Raw genomic sequence first — 22,003 nt, 5'->3', positions numbered from 1 at the left:
GTCCTAAAGCAGTGGTGGGTTCCTGGTGGCAGCGGGAGGATGTTGGCTGTGTCAGGGTGGACCTGAGCAGAGCTGGTGAAGACAGCCCTGCTGATGACCCATGCGTGGGCTGTGTGGCCTCTGAGCTGGGCTCTGCTGGGCTGTAGCAGGTCTTAAGCCTTTGCCACATCCTCCAGCAGAATTTTTCTCCAAACAGTTGTGGAATTGCTGGAGAATTGTAGAGTCGTAGAATTGTAGAATTGTCCGTTGTGGCCAGTGTTGTGGTGCATTTTATATTTATCTGGCTGTAAGAATGAAGTTTTGTTAGTAATAAGTGTAGTTTTATTGAATGTTTATTTTGTGCCAGGCCCTGGATGGTGTTTTCATTGGATTATTTCATTTAATAATGAGATCCCTCATTTACCAGCTGGCACTTCCTCCTGGCTCTATTTGGGAGATCTGTTAACACGAAGAATCAGTTAGGTAGTCCTTGGACCACAGCTGGCCTGTGGGTATCTGTTTTGTTTGACCTTCTCAGAGTGTTAACATTTTCTAATACTTAAACATTTGTACATTCTAGATAAAAACCTGGTTTTTTGACTCGCTTAGAAAATGGAAAGATCTGGCAACAAAGGCTGTGAGTAAGACTTGGATTCATATTCTAGCTGGGTCACTGAGCTAAGTACTTATCCCCTCTTGAGCCCAGGAATCCCAACACCAGACATGGCAAGACCTTATCTCTACAAAAAACTTTAAAAATATATATATCGGCCGGGCGCGGTGGTTCACGCTTGTAATCCCAGCACTTTGGGAGGCCGAGGCGGGCGGATCACGAGGTCAGGAGATCGAGACCACAGTGAAACACCGTCTCTACTAAAAATACAAAAAATTAGCCGGGCGTGGTGGCGGGCGCCTGTAGTCCCAGCTACTCGGAGAGGCTGAGGCAGGAGAATGGCGTGAACCCGGGAGGCGGAGCTTGCAGTGAGCCGAGATTGCGCCACTGCACTCCAGCCTGGGTGACAGAGCGAGACTCTGTCTCAAAAAAAATATATATATATATATATATATCCAGGTGTGGTGGTGGTGCACACCTGTAGTCCCAGCTACTTGGGAGGCTGAGGCAGGAGGATCACCTGAGCCCAGCAAGATCAAGGTGCAGTGAGCTGTGATTGCACTGCAGCCCTCCAGCCTGGGAGACAGCAGGACCCTGTCTCTCTTTTTTTTTTTTTTTTAAAACATTCAGACCACAAGTATTTCGGGACTTTTCTAGGCATTGGGGATACAGTTGTGAGCAGAACGGATGCTAGTGCGGGCAACACACATTAAACAGATGAGTATGTGCTATGTCAGGAGCTGGGAAGGGCTGAGGAGAGAAAGCAGAGGACGGAGCTTAGGGTGTGCCGTGGGTAAAGGTGGAAATTTTGTTGGTTTAATTTTCTTGGGTCTTATATGCCCAGGATGGTACTGAGTTGCTGCATCTGGGTCAAGGACAGAAGCAGGTGGTGGTTGCTTCTGTGGCAGACATTGCAAGTGCACTTTCTGCCAATCACAGATACGAACCCTCCGCATCCTTCTCAACACAGGGCTCCAGGCAGCTGCTCTCTGCCCGTCAGAGTTGGCACAGTACTTGTGACTACAGTGTTCTAGAGCTGCACTAGGTAGCAATATGGTAGCCACTTGTCATATGTAGCTATTTAAATTAAATTTAATTAATTAAAAAATTTTAAAGTCTTTCAGTAGCACTAGCCACATTTCATGTGCTTAGTAGCTAAATGTGGCTGCCATATTGGACAGCAAAGATACAGAACATTTCTGTGATTGCAGGAAGTTCTATTAGTGCCATTCTAGAGGATGGTGGCTTACCCCTTGGGCCAGGTCTCCTAGTTGACAGCTCGTTAACTCTTCAAACCTCTAAGGAGGAGTACCTGCTCTTTGCCAAATAATTCGTGGTGAGGGCTCCAGGTACCACACACGTGGCCATCTTTGGGCCCAGTGGGCTGTCTCTTGAGACTGCAGTGACCTTGGCCCACACAGTGGCCCCTGTCTCTGGGGACTGCACAGGAGACCAGGCCAGTGACCAGAAGTCCCACATGTTCAGTGTCCCTCTCCTGCTCTGGCAGGGTAAGAGCTCTGGGCTGACCCTGGGTCTGTGTGATTTCCGCACTGTTCCAGATGGCATAGCCTGGTAGCTCGTTAGTCTGGCTCCACCAACACTGAGATTAAATGTGGCCCTGCTTCTCTTGGGGCCTGTTGATCTGGGGACTCTGGGGACACTGGCCTGGTGCCTGTTCTCATGCTGGAGGTCTTGTTTCCAAATATGCTGACTTTTACAGTTATGCAGCTCCTCCCTCCTCTACATTCCTAGAGCATTTGGCTGAAGACTGCGAAGCCCTCCTGTCCTGGGAGACCAGTCTCTCCCACGTGTGACCATTGCCCCACCCATCCAAGCTCTTTGGAGTCCTGTTTACCTTTGACCTTCCCAGCATTTAGCTCAGGGACATGCATAGATCACCAGTGACTGCTCTTCAAGTGACTAAGGTGGGGAACACATCTCTTGGGCAGGGGCTAGTCTAAATGGCAGCAGTATTGGAGTTTCCAGATTTCACACATTGTGGTCCTTCATCCCCTCATCAGGGAGAGGTGAGCTGTTTGGGCTCTGGCCTCCCAAGGTTACTAGGCCTGGTCCTTCTCTTCATTCCCTGCCTCCCACAGCCCCCTCTGCTTAGGTAGTCAGGCCATGATGGACACCCTGGTGGGGTGCAGTGACTTTTTGGCTTCCAAATTGGCTGGACACTCTAAGAATCTGGATTAATCGGGACCGAGACAGACTGGTTTGTGAAACATCTGTGGGTATGCTCACAGCCTGTGATGGATTACGGTGACATGTATTTGTCAAGCATATGGCACTTAGGACACATGAACACACATGGACACCTACCCTACAGACAAGCAGACTTCATATACATACCTCATGCAGACACTGTAGACAGTAGACATGTACATGCAGATGCATGTGTGTACATGTGCAAGTGCTCACGCATGGACACACACACACACACTCCACATTCACACTCACTCCCAGCCACCTGAGTACTATGGGTCTCTCTCGACCTGACTGTCTCCCTCTTACAAGGATGTTGTAGAAACTTAGCTTCTCACCAGCCAACCTCATTTATCCAAATCCCTCCTGGCCTCCTTGCTGTAATTAACTCCTGAATGCCTCATCAGAGCCTCAGCTGTAACAGCTCGGGCCCCTGGGAACAGTGCTGGCCGCCTCCTCCTTCCATCTCTGTCCTGAGCTAGTGCGAACCAGGCCTGGCATGAGTCACCCCTGAGTAGAAGGGGGCTTGGGTGGTTCCCGCTCGGAGCCCTGTGGAGGCCATGCTGACAGATTGCCCTGGGGTGAGAAGCTCAACAAATCTGCTCTCAGCTGAGATTCCAGCCCAGGAGGCCCAGCATCTTGCCCCAGGCCCTTCTTAACTCTCCACCCCACCGCAGGCCTGCACGTTGCCCAGGGCAGGCCTGGGTGGTGCTTCTCAGGATCTGGGCAGGTTCTTGCTTTACCCAGGAAACCTACTAGGAACTTCCAGGGCTTGTTGTTTTTTCTCTGGACTTTGATTCTTTTCCCAGAGAGGGTCAGGGCCTTGACTTTTATTACCATGCTGTATTTTTAGGATAACCATCAAGGACTTGAAGGCTGAGGAGACTGAAGACTTTACCCTCTTTCCTCTCTGTGCAGAGCCACATCTCGGCACCCAGGCCTCGGCCCCCAGGGTTTGGCCACATCCCCCTCCTCTGGGCCAGCCTTCCACCCCTGCTCGGCTCTTCCCGCGGTCTTCTCTTTAGGTTTCTGGGAATGGGAGTTCACCACCTCTCAGGGCAGCACATTCTTTGAACTGTTTGACTCTTTAAAAATTCTTCCTTCTCTGAAAGCAACATTCTGTTCCCCAGCAGCCTTTCCTCATTAGCTTTCTCTCTTGGGGCCTCCAAAGCAAGTCTTGTCCCTTTTCTATGTAGCAGCTTTCCTCAGACTTAAAGACAGCTTCCTAAGAAGAAGGGGGTGGGGGGGACCTGGGGCTAAGGACACAGCCTGGTTAGGCCGGACTGGGGCCTTTATTTTTCTGTCACACAGCCCAGAGCCAAGAGGCTTGTTCAGGCAGCTACTTTATGCTGGGAATTCATTTTATTTCATTATTTTTATTTGTTTCGGGATGGAGTCTCCCTCTGTCACCCAGGCTGGAGTGCAGTGGCACAGTCTCAGTTCACTGCAACCTCTCTCTCCCGGGTTCAAGCGATTCTCGTGTTTCAGCCTCCTGAGCAACTGGTATTACAGGTGCCCGCCACCACGCCCTGCTAATTTTTGTATTTTTAGTAGGGATGGGGTTTCACCATGTGGCCCAGGCTGGTCTTGAACTCTTGACCTTAAGTGATCCGCCCACCTCAGCCTCCCAAAGTGCTGGGATTACAGGCGTGAGCCACCACGCCCAGGCCAGGAATTCATTTTAAATCTAACAGCATCTCAAATAGTAGGTGTCCCCCTTCTACCCCCCGCAACATTGGTACACTGTGCCTCTCCCATTCTGTTCTCCTGCATTTGGTTTGGGGGTCTCAGGTAGAGACTATGACCTCTATCCCTTTTGAATTTCATCCTGTACGTTGTACCAGATTTCAGCAGAGCAAAAGCCACATGAGCCATTTGTGCCAGTGACACGCCGGCCACACATTTCTAAATACATCCTCTATATCTTCTAGTTCTCCTTCTGGAAAGATATACATTTTAAACAAAGAGGCCTAAGAGACGCCCTTTTTGTTTTTATTATTTTTTTTTTTGAGACAGAGTCTCGCTTTGTTGCCCAGGCTGGAGTGCAGTGGCACAATCTCAGCTCACTGCAAGCTCCGCCTCCCGGGGTTCACGCCATTTTCCTGCCTCAGCCTCCTGAGTAGCTGGGACTACAGGCACCTGCCACTATGCCCGGCTAATTTTTTTGCATTTTTAGTAGAGACGGAGTTTCACCATGTTAGCCAGGATGGTCTCGATCTCCTGACCTTGTGATCCATCCGCCTCTGCCTCCCAAAGTGCTGGGATTACAGGCGTGAGCCACCGTGCCCGGCCCCGAGACGCCCATTTTATGGATGAGGAACCAAGCCCCCGGGGTGAAGTGCCTGCCCAGGGCATGGGGGCCTTTGCGGCCTAACCCCAGATCAGTGAGCTTTGCTGTATCCCCCAAAACCCCTGGGTGATGTGGCCGCTCCTCTGACAGATGTTCTGATTTTAAACATACTTTGTTTCTTCAGCAAAGCCACCTTTGGGATTAGTCATTACTATCTTACCTCAACAGACACTCCTCCGTTTAGTCCAGGCCATCAGATAAAAAGTAGCTTCAAGTAAAGGGAGGGTCCTTTTTCCTCAGTCCTGTTCTCTGGAACCTGCCCCCCACCAACGAAAGTGACAGTCCAAGAGTGAAGCCACCACAGGCCAGTTTCAAGACACCACAGCCTGAACAGGTGCAGTCCTGGGAGAAGTGGCCTGTGTGTCCTCAAGTAATTTTTATAAAGGAGAGACAACACCAAAGGGGCCTGAAATTGATCACAAGAATTCACATCATGATGAATATCACCATTCAATTGTGTACTGATTATTGTATATCCTTATTCAATGGCTATATTCATTGTGTATACAGATTCGGTATATATGAATCAGGATGTATGAATAATGATGTTCAGTGACGGGCATTGAATAGCAATGGAATGCCCAGTGCCAGGAGCTTTCAAGAGGTGGGGCTCACTGGCCGGGTACGGTGGCTCATGCCTGTAATTCCAGCACTTTGGGAGGCCAAGGCAGGCACATCACCTGAGGTCACCAGGCTGGCCAACATGGTGAAGCCCCATCTCTACTAAAAATATAAAAATCAGCCGGGCTTCATGGTATGCACCTGTAGTCCCACCTGCTCGGGAGGCTGAGGCAGGAGAATCACTTGAACCTGGGAGGCGGAGCTTGCAGTGAGCTGAGATCACACCATTGCACTCCAGCCTGGGTGACAGAGCGATGCCATCTCAAAAAAAAAAAAAAAAAAAAAAAAATGGGGCACATTTCAATCTGAAAATCACACTATAAAACAATTGTAACAATAAAAAAGGATTACAGGAAAAGAAAACATACAAAGAATATGGAAGCTGCCAAGTGACCCCTGCCCCCTGGGCGCTGCCCCGCTGCACCTTCCCCTGCGGCAGCTCCCCACAGTGGGGTCCTGCACCATCCTTGGGCTTTGGGAACGGGGCGAGGTCGCCGCATGTCATGTCCTGAGGTGCGCAGCCATTTCCACCTCAAAGCGCATTGCACTGGCTTTGAGGGTCATGTTTTCTGCAGCTTCCTTACACCCCAGTCCTCGGTTGCAGGTTTTGCCTCCTAGTTTGATATGGCTGGAGGCAGTGCCTTTAGTAGGTAGACTCTTCCAGAATGTTGTACAAATAACACCCCTACACACACACACCCTCCAGCTGCTCCTTTCCTTCAAGTCTTGTTCCTCAAGAGACACTTCTCAAACCTCAAGTGCATGGGTGCGCCTCAAGGTCCGTGGCTTCCCCACCTTGATGAGCACAGGTGATGCTGAGGCCACAGCCCTACCAGCCATGCTCTGGGTAGGGCAGCCTGAAGTCCTGTGGATGGGCTCGGCTGAACCAGGGCTGCACCCCCAGCACCGGCTCAGCCACTCCGTGTGGCAGTGACGAGGGCGACCCGAGTTTCCACGGGCGTCAGCAGCTCGGGTCCTTGGGCAGCGGCTCCTGGCCGTGGAGAGGCAGGCAGGTGCCAGCTGTGGGTGTTGGGGAGCAGCAGGCCTCTGTCGAGGTCCAGGGCTGTCCTGGCATCAGGCCCCTCACGTTCAGCCCAGTTGAGTACTTCCGGAGTACACGGTAGCCACTCGTTCCTGCTCTGAGGCAGGACTTTGCCACATGGGCCCCTCCTCTCAGCCTGTGAGGAGGAGCACAGGGCATTGAGGACGGGTGACCCAGCAGTGTCCTTAGGCCACAGGGTAGGGATGGAGCCACGGAGGCAGCACCCTCCTCCTCCTCTTCCTCTTCTCTGCTTATGTGGGTCCCAGGGAGGACTCCAGGAGCCACCACCACCACTGCCCCTGTACCCTGCCACTGCTGCCTGGTGCCTGGCAGTGGCAGCCACCGGATGTCTTTGAGGACATCAGATGCCGTGGGGACAGTGGATTGCAGAGGAGGAGCAGACCGGGGTGCTGGGAGACACATCAGAAGCTGTTCTAAGTTCCCCCCGAGGCAGCTGCCGGGCCATTTCTGTGAGGAGGACCCACCGGGAGGGGCTGCCTGATTCCCACGCCCAGGCAGCATGGAGCCCTGGGGAGGGTGTCCAGAGCCAGAGCCCCACTGTCAGGGCCTTACTATGTTACACAACACCAGGGCTTCGGTCTGGGTCCTGCTGCTTGCACAGAAAGCCAATCACTGTGACAGCAATTATTGCCAAGGAATAAGGCTTTAATCGGGTGCTGCGGTAGAGGAGATGGGAACTCAGTCTCCAATCCATCTCTCTGACCTGCTAAATCCGGGGTTTACACGGCGGGGAAGAAATGGAACAACGTGTGAGACAACAGGAATGAGGGGTCCTGAGTCTCCTCGTCTGGATGTGGTGATCTGGTTGGTGAGTTTCAGTTATTTCAGTACTTCATTTGAGAGGCCCTGAAGGTCCTTTCCTGAGGAAGGAACTCAGATAAATAGAAGTTTTAAGCCTTAAGACCAGAAGGATCCATTTCTATGTTTATGTAAAAGAACAGTCTATGGGACTATTGGAAAGGTTTTAACCGATGCCCCTGGGCACTGGGGGGACCTTCACATCTGTAGCAGAACATTAAAGCAGATGAGAGAACTGGAGTGGGAAAAGCACAAAAAGTCACCCATTCCAGGGGTCTGCCACTAATCCTTTGGGATGTGTAACAGACAACTTCATCTCTCTGTGCCTAGGTTTTGTCACCTGCAAAATTGAGACAATATTGCATGTATATGATAATACAGGTTTGATGCAGAAGTTTTAGCAAAGGAGAGGGATGATTTTGACTGGGTGGATGGTGTCTATCACCTGGTGGGTGCTGTGTTCATGAGAGCTACAGAGTGAAGCCAGCCCAGGATGACTGTTCTGTCATTTGGCTCCTTAGGACCACTGCCTTCCCCCACCCCTCTTTTGGATGGGGGTCTCCTTGGTTCGTGCCTGGCCATAGGTTCCTCCTTCTCAGGTTATGTCCAAGCTGACTAGGAAGTCTGGAGCCAAGCCCAAAGGCCTTGAGAGATGTTCCCTTTCTAAGAAAACTGTGGTCCTTCCAGAGAAGCCGAGGTCAGGGATAGGATCACAGCTGGAGGCAACAGGAAGTTCCATGTTTATTTCCAGTTTAAAAAGTATTTTTAAAAAGAACAACCACCAGCACCCTATGGCAACTTTCAAAAATGTTTCAAGTTTTCCTTAATTCGGTGGTCCAAGTTAAATGAGCCTTTTCTCTTTGCATATAGCCTTCGGCCTTTATTTCTGTGCACACATAGATCCCAGCGTCAGCTTCACAGAATACAATTTGGTCCCGCTCTTCTCTCTCTACTTTATTGTTGCAATGATAAACAATACTGTTGTTTCATTATGGTCATTCTTAAGGTTGTAGAATCTTCCATCCAGAGGATGTGTCATTTTAATTAGCCGTTTGCTGGATATTTGGGCGATTACAGTTTTTTCCACAATTGTTAAGTCAACCTGCAATGCAGATTACCTCCTACGTATATCTTTTTACTTCTGTTGGATTTGGGGGTCAAAGGCTTGGAACATTCTCATGACTCTTGAAACATATAGCAACTGCTGTCTTTGGAAGAGCAGGCTCTGCCTCCACGCTGGGGAGACGAAGCCACATCGATCATCTCTGGGGCCCTGAGCAATCCTAGGCTGCTATGGGTGGCCTTTCTCCCCTGTACTCCTGTCCCCCACTGTGGGACCCATTTGCCAGTTCACCTGGATCCCAGCCTCCTTCCTTCCCCCAGGAACACAAATGAAGAGTTGTCGGAGTCTTTAGCCAGGGCTCTGGAATGGTAATCAGGGATCTTCTGGGTGTGTATGAGCATTTTTCTAGAAAGTCTGTAGCTAGCATCACGCACTCATGGAAGGGGCCAGGATCCAGGAAAGGGTTTAGAACCTCTGAACTCTAAGGGGAAACAAGGCCAGCACCAATCGAGAGACACCAACAAAGTGGGTGTCAGTGAGGAGGGAGGAACAGACACCCCTGGGGAGGGGCCAGGGGCTCTCTGGAGAGGTGACATGTGAGGTGGGTGTCGAATGTGTGGGGAAGGAGGGATGTGCCACAGAGAGTGACACCAGAAGCAGAGGACAGGGAGGGGTACTGAGAAGAGGAAACAGTCCAGCTCGTCTACCCTAAGGGGCCACAAGGAGAGCAGTGGGGGACAGGGACTAGAAAGACAGGTCAGTGCCACGGTAAGGGGAACCGGGGTACCACTGAGGGTGCTGAGCAATGGTGTTGCACAGCTTAGAGGACATCCAGACACCATGCTGAAGGTGGACGGAATCAGAGGAGCCGGCCGGCGCCTGGGAGACACATCAGAGGTGGTTGCTGGAGGCCCTGAGGCTTGGGGGGCGGCAGGGGGAGGGCCCCTCCCTCCCGTGGGCCTTCGTCTCCCAGACCCCCCTCCTCCTTTCCCCTCTGTCAGGTTCCGTGTGTCCTTTCTTCTGCACGTGCTGACGTCTTGTTTAAAACTCGCCTTGTTACCAGAATGACTCCAGGTGGACTGCTGGCCTGCTTCACTTTTTGAGCCTGACTATAAGGTTTCCACAAACCACACAGGGAATTGGCAGCCTGAATTTATAAGCATAGCTCCTTGTTATTTAAGTTTGATTTTCTGCTTTCGGAACATGTATGTGCTCTTAGCAAAGGTTATGGAAATATATAACGGAAGAAAATGGAAACTCCCCCCGTCCCACTCCCAGAGAGAAGCTCACAGCCGCTTCACTCATGTGTCCCTTCCGAGGCTCGTGTTTTGGGCTCCAGGGCTGCCCTGCTTTTGTGCCTCTGCCGCTACTTTTGTTCTGTATTGGTAGACAGTCTCAGAGACCCCAGCCATGCCGGGAGGAGGCTCAGCGGTGTCTGGAGGAGAACCAGTACTGTGGTCAGGGGCATGGAGCTCCCACAGGACTGGATTGGACTCTCGGGTCCTCAAGGTTCCAAGAGAGCATGGAGAGGCTTTTCTGAAAGGACAGAACTCTGAGGTAGACCTGGGAGGGCAGGAAAGGCCTGTGTGGGCTGTGGTTGCAGGAGCCACTGCATGTAGGCTGGCAGGGAGGCTAGCACGGCCCTGTGACGTTCTTAAACCTTGCATTCCGCGTCCCTCCCTGCCCACACACCTGACCACGCCTCCCCACGCTCCTCACACATCTGCGCCCTCCTCCGCCCCCCAAGCAGCATCCTGAATGCACACGTGGCTTGGGGGGCTGAGACTCAAATGGAAGGCAGGACCCTTCCTTGTATCCCTTCGTTGTCCCACTTGCAGTAAGCAGAGCTCACGAGGCCAGGCTGAGAGACCCAGAGGGTTTGTGCTGACCCTGGCACATCTCACTGGAACTCAACCTAAAAACTTCTGGCCAACTTCGAAGCCCAGAGGAACATTAGGCCCTGTCTTTTTGAGCCACCTGCTGTCTCCCACACCCTCAGTCACTCAGTCACACTTTCTGTCATGTGACAGTAGGAACAGCTAGACTACGGTGAGTGCTTCTTGAGGGCCAGGCACTGTTCTAAGTGCTTGCCAGCAATGAATCATGTCCTTCCTGCTTTCCTGCCTAGGAAACCAAGGCACAGGGAGGTTTAGTATCCTGCCTTATGCTGAGACCAGCTCGGTTGGGGAGACCCTAACCCAGCGGCACTAGAGGAATTAAAGACACACACACAGAAATATAGAGGTGTGAAGTGGGAAATCAGGGGTCTTACAGCCTTCAGAGCTGAGAGCCCTGAACAGAGATTTACCCACATATTTATTAACAGCAAGCCAGTCATTAGCATTGTTTCTATAGATATTAAATTAACTAAAAGTATCCCTTATGGGAAACGAAGGGATGGGCCGAATTAAAGGAATAGGTTGGGCTAGTTAACTGCAGCAGGAGCATGTCCTTAAGGCACAGATGGCTCATGCCGTTGTTTGTGACTTAAGAATGCCTTTAAGGGGTTTTCTACCCTGGGTGGGCCAGGTGTTCCTTGTCCTCATTCCTGTAAACCCACAACCTTCCAGCGTGGGCGTTATGGCCATCACGAACATGTCACAGTGCTGCAGTGATTTTGTTTGGGGCCAGTTTATGGCCAGATTTTGGGGGGCTTGTTCCCAACACCTTATAGCCACAGTGAGTGCGGGCAGGGCTAGGGGCTGAGCCAGGCCAGCACTCATGATCCTGACGGCTGCCTCCTCCTGCCCCACGAGCCTCAAGCACACCAGGGCCACACACTCCAGTGCAGGCTGGGATCCCCAGGATTACTGATCAGAGAAACCTAGCCCCAGCCCAGTGGGTGCTGCCTCCCACCCGCCTCCTCCAGACTCCTCAGCTGTGCCTGCCCTCAGGAATCCCAGCAGCTGTCTGCCTTGAGTGGCTGCCCTCAAGAGCTGGTGGGGCCCCATCTCTGGCTTTTCTTGAAAACCTTCCCAGAGGCTCATCTTTTCTGCAAGCCCAGAGCTTTTTCCACAATGTCTGGTTAGTTAGGTTCCGAGATGGGTCCTGTCCCACCCGGCACTCCTCTACCCATTTCTTTGCATCGGGCATCCTCTTGCCACACTTGACTGGCAGAGGGAAGTTGCCAAGCACCAAGGCTGCCTAAGTTGCTTTTCCTGGGCTTCAGGGCCCTGGGAGAACCAGATGCTACTTCCTGGGCTTAGGTGGAGCCAGGGCAGGGTGCACTGGGGTTACTTTGCTTTCTCATTCCTGAGCTGTAGTGCCACACTTGAGGTTAACAGTGAAGAGATATTGCTGTGGAAATGGAAGAATAAGAGCGTCTTAGTCCACATTCATGCTGCTGATAAAGACATACCCAAGACTGGGAAGAAAAAGAGGTTTAATTGGACTTACAGTTCCACATGGCTGGGGAGGCCTTGGAATCATGGCGGGAGGTAAAAGGTATTTCTTACATGGCAGCAGCAAGAGGAAATGAGAAGCAAAAGCGGAAACTCCTAATAAACCCATCAGATCTTGTGAGACTTATTTGCTATCAAGAGAATAGCACATGAAAGATTGGCCCTCATGATTCAGTGACCTCCCTCTGGGTCCCTCCCACAACATGTGAGAATTCTGGGAGATAGAATTCAAGTTGAGATTTGGGGCCGGGCACGGTGGCTCACGCTTGTAATCCCAGCACTTTGGGAGGCCGAGGCGGGCGGATCATGAGGTCAGGAGATCGAGACCACAGTGAAACCCCGTCTCTACTAAAAAATACAAAAAATTAGCCAGGCGTGGTGGTGGGCGCCTGTAGTCCCAGCTACTCGGAGAGGCTGAGGCAGAGCCGAGATTGCACCACTGCACTCCAGCCTGGGCGACAGAGCGAGACTCCGTCTCAAAAAAAAAAAAAAAAAGAAAAGAAAGAGATTTGGGTGAGGACACAGCCAAACCATATCATTCCACCCCTGACCCCTCCAAATCTCATGTCCTCACATTTCAAAACCAACCATACCTTCCCAATAGTCCCCCAAAGTCTTAACTCATTTCAGCATTAACCCAAAAATCCATAGTCCAAAGTCTCATCTGAGACAAAGCAAGTCCCTTCTGCCTATGAGCCTATAAAATCCAAAGCAAGCGGTCAGACATGATGCCTCATGCCTGTAATGCCAGCACTTAGGGAGGCCGGGGCAGGTGGATCACCTGAGGTGAGGAGTTCAAGACCAGCCTGGCCAACATGGTGAAACCCTGTCTCTACTAAAAATTAGCTAGGTGTGGTGGCAGGCACCTGTAATCCCAGCTACTCAGGAGGCTGAGGCAGGAGAATTGCCTGAGCCGGGGAGGCAGAGGTTGCAGTGAGCTGAGATCGCACCATGGCACTCCAGCATGGGGGACAAGAGCGAGACTTTGTCTCAAAAAAAAAAAAAAAAAGCAAGCTAGTTACTTCTAGATACAATGGGGGTATAGGCATTGGGTAAATACAGCCATTCCAAATGGGAGAAATTGGCCAGAACAAAGGGGTTACAGGCCCCATGCAAGTCTGAAATCCAGCGGGGCTTCTTTGGAGCTCAAATTTTTTTGTTTTTTTTTTTTTTTTTTTTTGAGACGGAGTCTTGCTCTGTCGCCCAGGCTGGAGTGCAGTGGCGCAATCTCGGCTCACTGCAAGCTCCACCTCCTGGGTTCACGCCATTCTCCTGCCTCAGCCTCTCCGAGTAGCTGGGACTACAGGCGCCCGCCACCACGCCTGGCTAATTTTTTTGTATTTTTAGTAGAGACAGGGTTTCACCATGGTCCCGATCTCCTGACCTCATGATCCGCCCACCTCGGCCTCCCAAAGTGCTGGGATTACAAGCGTGAGCCACCGCGCCTGGTGGAGCTCAAATTTTAAAGCTCCAAAATGATCTCCTTTGACTCCAGGTCTCACTCACATCCAGGTCACACTGATGTAAGAGGCGGGTTCCCGTGGTCTCGGGCAGCTCTGCCTCTGGGGCTTTGCAGGGTACAGCCTCCCTCACAGCTGCTTTCACAGGCTAGCACTGAGTGTCTGCAGCTTTTCCAGGTGCATGGTGCAAGCTGTTGGTGGATCTACCATTCTGGGGTCTGGAAAACAGTGGCCCTCTTCTCACAGCTCCACTAGGCAGTGCCCAGTAGGGACTCTGTGTGGTTGCTCCGGCCCCACGTTTCCCTTCCACACTGCCCTAGCAGGGGTTCTCCATGAGGGCCCCGCCCTTGCAGCACACTTTTCCTTGGACATCCAGGCATTACCATACATCTTCTGAAATCTAGGCAGAGGTTCCCCAAACTTCAGTTCTTGACTTCTGTGTGCTCACAGGCTCAACACCACGTGGAAGCTGCCCAGGCTTGGGGATCGCACCCTCTGAAGCCACAGCCCGAGCTCTGCATTGGCCCCTGTCAGCCACGGCTGGAGCGGCTGGGACACAGGGCACCAGGTCCCTATGCTGCACACAGCACAGGCACCCTGGGCCTGGCCCACGAAACTACTTTTTCCTCTTAAACCTCAGGGCCTGTGATGGGAGGGGCTGCCGCAAAGGTCTCTGACATGCCCTGGAGACACTTTCCCCATTGTCTTGGTGATTAACTTTCAGCTCTTCATTACTTACGCAAATTTCTGCAGCCAGCTTGAATTCTCAGAAAATGGGATTTCCTTTTCTATGGCATAGTCAGGCTGCAAATTTTCCAAATTTTTATGCTGTTTCCCTTTTAAAACTGATTGCCATTAACAGCACCCAAGTCACGTCTTGAATGCTTTGCTGCTTAGAAATTTCTTCCACCAGATGCCCTGAATCATCTCTCAAGTTCAAAGTTCCACAAATCTCTAGGGCAGGGGCATAAATGCCACCAATCTCTTTGCTAAAACATAACAGTCACCTTTTCTCCAGTTCCCAACAAGTTCCTCATCTCCATCTGAGACCACCTCAGCCTGGACCTTATTGTTCATATCACTATCAGCATTTTTGTCAAAGCCATTCAACAAGTCTCTGGGAGGTTCCCGACTTTCCCACAGTTTCCTTTCTTCTTCTGAGCCCTCCAAACTGTTCCGACCTCTGCCTTTTACCCAATTCCAAAGTCACTTCCACATTTTTGGGTATCTTTTCAGCAATATGCCACTCTACTGGTACCAATTTACTGTATTAGTCCGTATTCATGCTGCTGATAAAAGACATACCCGAGACTGGGAAGAAAAAGAGGTTTAATTGGACTTAGAGTTCCACATGGCTGAGGAAGCCTCAGAATCATGGCGGGATGTGAAAGGCACTTCTTACATAGTGGCAGCAAGAGAAAATGAGCAAAAAGCAAAAGTGGAAACTCCTGGTAAACCCATCAGATCTCGTGAGACTTACTATCACGAGAATAGCACGGGAAAGACGGGCCACTGTGATTCAGTTACCTCCCTCTGGGTCCCTCCCACAACATGTGGGAATTCTGGGAGATACAATTCAAGTGAGATTTGGGTGGGGACACAGCCAAACCATATCAAAGAGCAAAACCACTCTAACTGCTTCAGGCAGGGGCCAGTGCCAGGCATGTTCACCTTGTCCTAATGGTGTGATTCCCTGCAAGAAAGGTGACAAATTCTCCCCATGAAGCCACAGAGTGCAGAAGACGGGGACCTGCAGCAGAGCTGATTCTCACAAGGGAGGCCACTGGTTTACTGGGTGCTGAGGGCCCAAGTACAACAGCAGACTCTGGGGACCTCTTGGCAGCTCTGCCCAGAGGAGTGGAGTTGAGCCTTCACCTCCTTCTCCTGCCTCAAAGCAGATGCATCTGACATGCAGGATGAGCTGGCCTCTCTTGGGCCTCAGGGACCCCTGAACTCAGCAGAGCCGGAGCACTTCCGTGGTGCTCCCCTGCCCAGCCCTTGTCAGGAGGCGAGGTCCCTGGCTCCTGCTCCTGTGGCCTGGGACCCACAGCCATCCAGCCAGGCCCTAGATGCTGAGGACCAAGCCACTAGTTCTTGGTTTTCTGGCCACCCTGGACCCAGGGTGGTAATGCCTGGGACCGGCACTCTAGGCACAGAGCTCCTGGGGGTCCTGAGTTCCCGCCCATGCACTCCTCACCTTTCAGCAGCCGACCCCATGGCAACACGGGCCTGGCCACCCGGAAGCACTCCACCCTGAGGGTCAGCGGCCATCTGTCCTCCAGCCACATCTCTGCTTGCCGGTTTCCTGGTCTCCCCCTGTGCTTGCTGCAGTTTCATTTGTATCTTGGCCCTTCACTGGACACACTTTAGTTGCATCCCTGCCATGAGCCAGTTCTTATGCCCCTTGGCCTTTTACAGTTTCCATCCTGCAAAACCTCAACTTGGGGTTCTCCCCCAAGTACCCCCCACTGTCCTTCACCAGATGCCATCATCACCCTCCTCCCCTCAGAGACGGGGGCAGTGCTCCCCTCTTGATCAGCTCCCTGCTGGGCCTCTGGCCCCTGGCTTTGCCTCCGCAGCACCACATTCTGTCCCTGGTTTTCTCTCTCCCTACTGCTTATCCAACCCATGGTTTCCAGTCGGATGGTTCAGCCCACTGCCTCACCTGAGCACTGCCTGCAGGTGCCCGCACAGAGGCCCCACAGCGCCTCAGAACCAAACCCTGCCTTTGCCCTCACATCTACCCTCCTCCTCTGTTCCCTGTTCCAGAGACCGGCACCACCCAAGCCACAGACCTCTTCTGACGAGAGCCACATAGTAAATATTTTGGGCTCTGTGGGCCATACAGTCTCTGTTGCATCTACCCCACTCTGCCATTGGAGTGTCAGAGACCATATATCAGAGACAATATATCAACAAATGAGCATGGCTGGGTGCCAGGAAAACTTTATGAAAACAGAGAGGGTGGCTTGAGCACAGGAGTCCAAGACTGGCTTGGGCAACATGGCAAGACCCTGTCTCTACAAAAAATGTAAAAATTAGCTGGGTGTGGTGACGCATGCCTGTACTTCCAGCTACTCCGGAGGTTGAGGTGGGAGGATTACTTGAGCCCAGGACGTTGAGGCTACTGTGAGCCATGTTTGCACCACTGTACTCCAGCCTGGGCAACAGAGCAAGACCCTGTACAAAAAGAAAGACAGCAGCAGATTGGGCCCACAGGCCACGGTTTGCTGACCCTGATGTAAACCATGCCCAGCTCTCAAGCCATGTTTCTGTTTTTACCTCCACAGAAATCCCTGAAGAACCCTGGTGCACTTTGCGTGTCTGTGCCTTTGTGTACATGGCTGCCTCCAACAGGAGCGCCCTCAGCATCGCGTCTTGGGCTCAGCCAAGGCTCTTTCAGGAAGGCCTCCTTGATGCCTCCTCCCTGGCCAACCTCAGCCCCTGCTTCTGTCTTGCGCGGTCCTCTGCTCTCTCCTTTCTGGGCACAGAACTTGCTGTGCTGCGCTGGGCATGCTTACCTGTGTCCCCGTGAGACCCTCCGCTCTCTGAGGTGGATGTTCTTGCTGGTTTTGTGTCGCTGGCACCTTGTGTGGTGCCTGGTCTGCCGTCAGTCTTTGATTGGGTCAAAGCAGAATTTCGTGAGTGATGGCTCTGTGCAGCCGTGGCGGGTGGCTGAGGTGACCCCGCAGGGCTCCTGCCGGGAGGGCTCACGGTGCAGCAGCCCACGCAGGACTGTTGCACTTCTTGTGGCACGAGGATGCTGAGCACAGAGCCACGTTTGGGATGCTTCACTGCATTTCTGGCTCCCCTCAGTTGCTCTGAAGGGGCCATCGCCACCCTCAGCCTTGTCAGGACCAGAAGCTGCCTGTCCCAGAGCCCTGCCTGCTCCCGAGGTAGGTCTGTGAGGTCTCTCTGGAGGGCAGCATGGTTCCTGGCTCACGTTTCTTCCCAGAAGTATCTGAACTTGCCCCAAGCAGGCCCTACCTTTGCCTCTGACCCTCTGCTGCCCCTCACAGGAGAACCTCATGCTTTCCATCCTGCCCAAGCACGTGGCTGACGAGATGCTGAAAGACATGAAGAAAGATGAGAGCCAGAAGGACCAGCAGCAGTTCAACACCATGTACATGTACCGCCACGAGAACGTCAGGTACGCCGGCCCAGGGCACGGGCTCTGATGGCAGAGCAGGCCGTGGAGGGCTGCATCTTTCTGGGACCCACTAGGCACTGTGGGCTTCGAGAGGTTTTCCAGGGACTAGAAGCAAGGCTCCCCACAGCATTCATGAGCCTGGCGGGAGAAGCTGCGGGCAGGTGTTTAAGCTACAGTGTGCTCTAGGCTGCTTGGTCCACCCCTGTCATAGAACAGATATCACCCAGAGCAGGGAAGGGACTCCTGTGAGGTCGCCCAGCTGTTCAGGGCCAGCACTGGGGCTAGAACCCTGACCTGTGATTCTAGGAAGAAGGATGAGTTCAGCCCAGGCAGGAGTGGGCAGTGTGGGGTGGTCCCCAGGCACCACAGGGAGGGAGGCCTGCAGGGGGAAGTCCACTAGGACAAGTGCAAGGTCAGAGCCCTGACTTTACCTGGAAGGGCCAGGGTCTCACTGTCTGGTGGGGGGTGTGAGGGAGGACCTTCCCCCACCCTGATCCTGGCTGCCCTGTGGGTTGGAGAGGGAGCTGGCAATGGGGTCGGGTACACCTCGCTGCCTGGAGCATCACCCCCACGGTTCCTTCCTCGTGCAGCATCCTCTTTGCCGACATCGTGGGCTTTACCCAGCTGTCTTCTGCCTGCAGTGCCCAGGAGCTCGTGAAGCTGCTCAATGAGCTCTTTGCCCGCTTTGACAAGCTGGCAGCTGTAAGTCCCTGGCCCCGCCTGGCTCTCCAGTGGTGCCTGCCCTCATGGCCTGTGCCTGGCCCCTATCCCCGGCCCTATGATTTTCTCCCACTGTCCTTCCTCTGCTTTCTTGGCTACTCCTCCCTCACTGAGGAGGGGCCGGAGCACAGGCCAGGCCCTCCCCTTTCAGAAATACCACCAGCTACGGATTAAGATCCTGGGTGACTGCTACTACTGCATCTGCGGCTTGCCTGACTACCGGGAGGACCACGCCGTCTGCTCCATCCTCATGGGGCTGGCCATGGTGGAGGCCATCTCGTAAGTGGGATGCCTCTGGGAGGGAGGCTCCCAGAGCAAGAGTCCCAGCCCTGGACCCAGGGAGAAGCAGGTCTTCCGCGCTGGCCATGGCCCCTGGGTGGGGGATCTGCTGGAAGCAGAGACTGGGACACAGCGCTGGTTGATGGGTGGCGCAGGCCCCCGCTGTAGAAGCTGGGGGATGGCTTACCTTCCTCACAGCCCAGGAGACCTGCGAGGCTCCCCCAGCCTGTGGGGCACACTTTTCCACGTATTCTCTTTTTGTTGGAAGTTGCAGTTGTGAATTTCCTCATACCTCCTCACACTTGCTGGGACCCCCACAGGGGCCCCCCATCTCTCCTCAGTGTTTTCTCACCGTGACCCCTGAAGGCACTGCCCTCTCCATCTCATGATGCAATGACTGTAAGCCCCTGGCAGAGGGGCTCAGGGATGGAGCTGGAGCCCACCCCGGCCTCTGTGCTCCAGCCTAGGCTGTGAGGGAGGCAAACGCTCCTGCCCTCACTGTCCCCTACTCTTGCCTGTACTCCAGGTGGGCTTGCAGCTCTCGGATGGGCCGTCCCTCTGGTTGACTTCCAGCCTCTGGGGGACCCGGGGTGACATCAGGCACCGACACAGAAAGGGAAGCTCCTGCCGAGGCTCTTCCCCCGTGGGATGGAGTCCAGGAAGTTGCCCGCTCTTTACCCCCTTCTCCGAGGGGGCGGCTTTGCATTTTTAAACCCCTTCTAGTATTGCCCTGGAAAGAAAGCAGTGTGGCCTTTACCCCGGGGCAGTAGTCCAGGAACTCTAACATCTTCTCCCTGCCCTGTCAGACACGTTCAGGCAAGGGGCTGTTCACGGCTATTTTGTTCATCTCTGTGTCTGCAGCACCTTGAACGTGCCTGGCACGTACTTGACGCTCAGTGAAACATTAACTGCACGAATGAATAAAAGAGTAATCGGCAGAGAGAAACTGAGGCCCCTCGGGAAGTGGGGACAGGGAAGAGAGTTGCTTGGTGCTCTTGTCCTGCTGGCCTGTGATGCCTGACTCTGGGCTGGCCCTGGCCTGCCTTACCCCCATCCAACACCAAGCTGTGGGGACCTTGCCAGGTCCCCTCTTGTGGAGCGGAAGAGGCCCACAATGAATTTCTCCTGCAGGGGCAGGGGCAGCTGGCTGCCTGGTGAAGGCCACACCCTGACCCTTCTTTCTGTGTGTACCTGGCAGGTATGTGCGGGAGAAGACCAAGACCGGGGTGGACATGCGTGTGGGTGTGCACACAGGCACCGTGCTGGGGGGCGTCCTGGGCCAGAAGCGCTGGCAGTACGACGTGTGGTCGACTGATGTCACTGTAGCCAACAAGATGGAGGCTGGCGGCATCCCTGGGTGAGTGCCATTCCAAGGGGGCAGGTCTGAGGACTGGGGAGGGGACCGTCCCCTCCCTCCCACAGGGCTGTGATCCTGATGAGGGACAGGGGGCCTCAGAGAAGGCCCCCCTAACACCCCAGAACAGCATTCCTCCTGTCCTGCCCCAGGCCCTGGCTAAGGCCGTTCCCACCTGCCTTGGGGTGAAGCCTCTTTGGGTCTGATGTTGGATGTGGCTTCTCCTGCCTGGACCCTGCAGTAGCCTGTCCTCCTGTCCCCTTTACCCACTTAGGGGGCTACCCCAGCTCTCCTTATGCCAGAGTCCAGGTCTCCCCAAAGGGAGAGTAATGAGCAGTCATCAGCTAGCGGGCTCAGAGGCAGCGTTTTGCAGGTCGCAGTGAGACTACACGTCTTGCTTGAGCTCCTTTAAAGGATAATGGAGGCCCTGCCTTTAGCAGGGCGAGGCTGAGGGAGGATCAGCCCAGCCTTCCCCACCTGGGCCAGGGAGCTTCCTTCAGTGGCATTTAGGATTCTTGCCCTCAGTGGTGACTCCTCAGAAATGGGTTTTATTATCCCTTGGCAGCAGGAGTTGCAACTGAGAAATGTGCAAGGTGGGGGATAATTGGATCTTGTGGCTCACGCCTGTAATCCCAGTACTTTGGGAGGCCAAGGTGGGTGGATCACCTGAGGTCAAGAGTTTGAGACCAGCCTGACCAACATGGCGAAACCCCATCTCTACTAAAAATACAGAATTAGCCAGGTGTGGTGGTGTGCACCTGTAATCCCAGCTACTCTGGAGGCTGAGGCAGGAGAATTGCTTGAACCCGGGAGGCAGAGGTTGCAGTGAGCCGAGATCGCGCCACTGCACTCCATCCTGGGCGACAGAACAAGACTCTGTCTCAAAAATAAAAAAAAAAAATTCCTTATCGCATTTGCTCTGCTTTAGAGCAGATCAAAGATTGAAGAAAGATTGTACTCCTGTGTCGTAGCTCCAACACTGAGGCTGAGATGGGAGTAAGTGCCATACAGCCCACACAGCTAGTTTGTGGCCCAGACAGCTAGTTAGTGGCCCCCATAGCTAGTTAGTGGCCCCCATAGCTAGTTAGTGGCCCACACAGCTAGTTAGTGGCAGAACTGCTTCCACGTGGCCTCCGCCCCACTTGCCCGAGAGACACGGGGCCGAGCAGCACCCGGTGCAGCCGTGGTCCGTGGACTGTCCCCTAGGGGTGTGAGGGCCGCCTCTGGCTGACGCTTAGGGCCTCTCTCTCTGTAATCCAGGCGCGTGCACATCTCCCAGAGTACCATGGACTGCCTGAAAGGAGAGTTTGATGTGGAGCCAGGCGATGGGGGCAGCCGCTGTGATTACCTAGAAGAGAAGGGTATTGAAACCTACCTCATCATTGCCTCCAAGCCAGAGGTGAAGAAAACAGCCACCCAGAATGGCCTCAATGGCTCGGTGAGTTCCCCACCCCACCCCACCCCACCCCCGGATTAGGGGGTTGGAAAGGAGGAGATCAAGGAAAGATTGCAGAAGAGTTGGCAGGACCCAGCGGTGGCTGGCTATGAGAGGTGAGTGGCAGGCTGGCACCCTTCCCAAGGGAGAGCTGGTTTCTGGGGGAGATGGTGAGTGTAATTCATGGCAGGTTGCAATGGAGGTGACTGTAGCATATCCCAAGACCACATCCAGAAGGGGGCACTGGAGATGTGTCGGTGGTGCCCAGGAGAGCAGCTGGGTTGGGGCTCAGGGTCTCCCACCCGGAGGAAGTGAGTGAAGCCACAGGAGTGACGTGGATGCTCAGGGAGAGGCTCAGAGAGGAGGGTGGGGATGGGGTGACTGGTCATAGGGGAGGAGGACCAAGGCCAGGAAGGTTTCCTGAGTGGGAAATGAGGAAGGAATGAGATAGAAGTAATAGAGCAGGGATGTCTAATCTTTTGACTTCCCTGGGCCACATTGGAAGAAGA

At 53.4% G+C, this 22,003-nt stretch overlaps 1 protein-coding gene across 2 annotated transcripts in view; it reads left to right on the top strand.

Annotated features, from left to right (window-relative positions):
- ADCY3 (adenylate cyclase 3) overlaps positions 1-22,003 on the top strand; it is a 101,727-nt gene that overhangs the window by 62,506 nt on the left and 17,218 nt on the right. For both annotated transcript variants that reach the window (XM_003270583.3, XM_030799623.1), the window contains exons 4-8: positions 17,576-17,706; positions 18,297-18,408; positions 18,578-18,705; positions 19,904-20,062; positions 21,320-21,497. In XM_003270583.3, the coding sequence (XP_003270631.2) occupies positions 17,576-17,706; positions 18,297-18,408; positions 18,578-18,705; positions 19,904-20,062; positions 21,320-21,497 (708 nt within the window). The remainder of the gene's footprint in view (positions 1-17,575; positions 17,707-18,296; positions 18,409-18,577; positions 18,706-19,903; positions 20,063-21,319; positions 21,498-22,003) is intronic.

This window comes from Nomascus leucogenys, chromosome 19, assembly GCF_006542625.1.
Source record: "Nomascus leucogenys isolate Asia chromosome 19, Asia_NLE_v1, whole genome shotgun sequence".
In the NCBI taxonomy this organism is placed as follows: domain Eukaryota; kingdom Metazoa; phylum Chordata; class Mammalia; order Primates; family Hylobatidae; genus Nomascus; species Nomascus leucogenys.
Note: the sequence above shows the minus strand (reverse complement) of the source record. Positions and strands in the feature narration are given on the sequence as shown.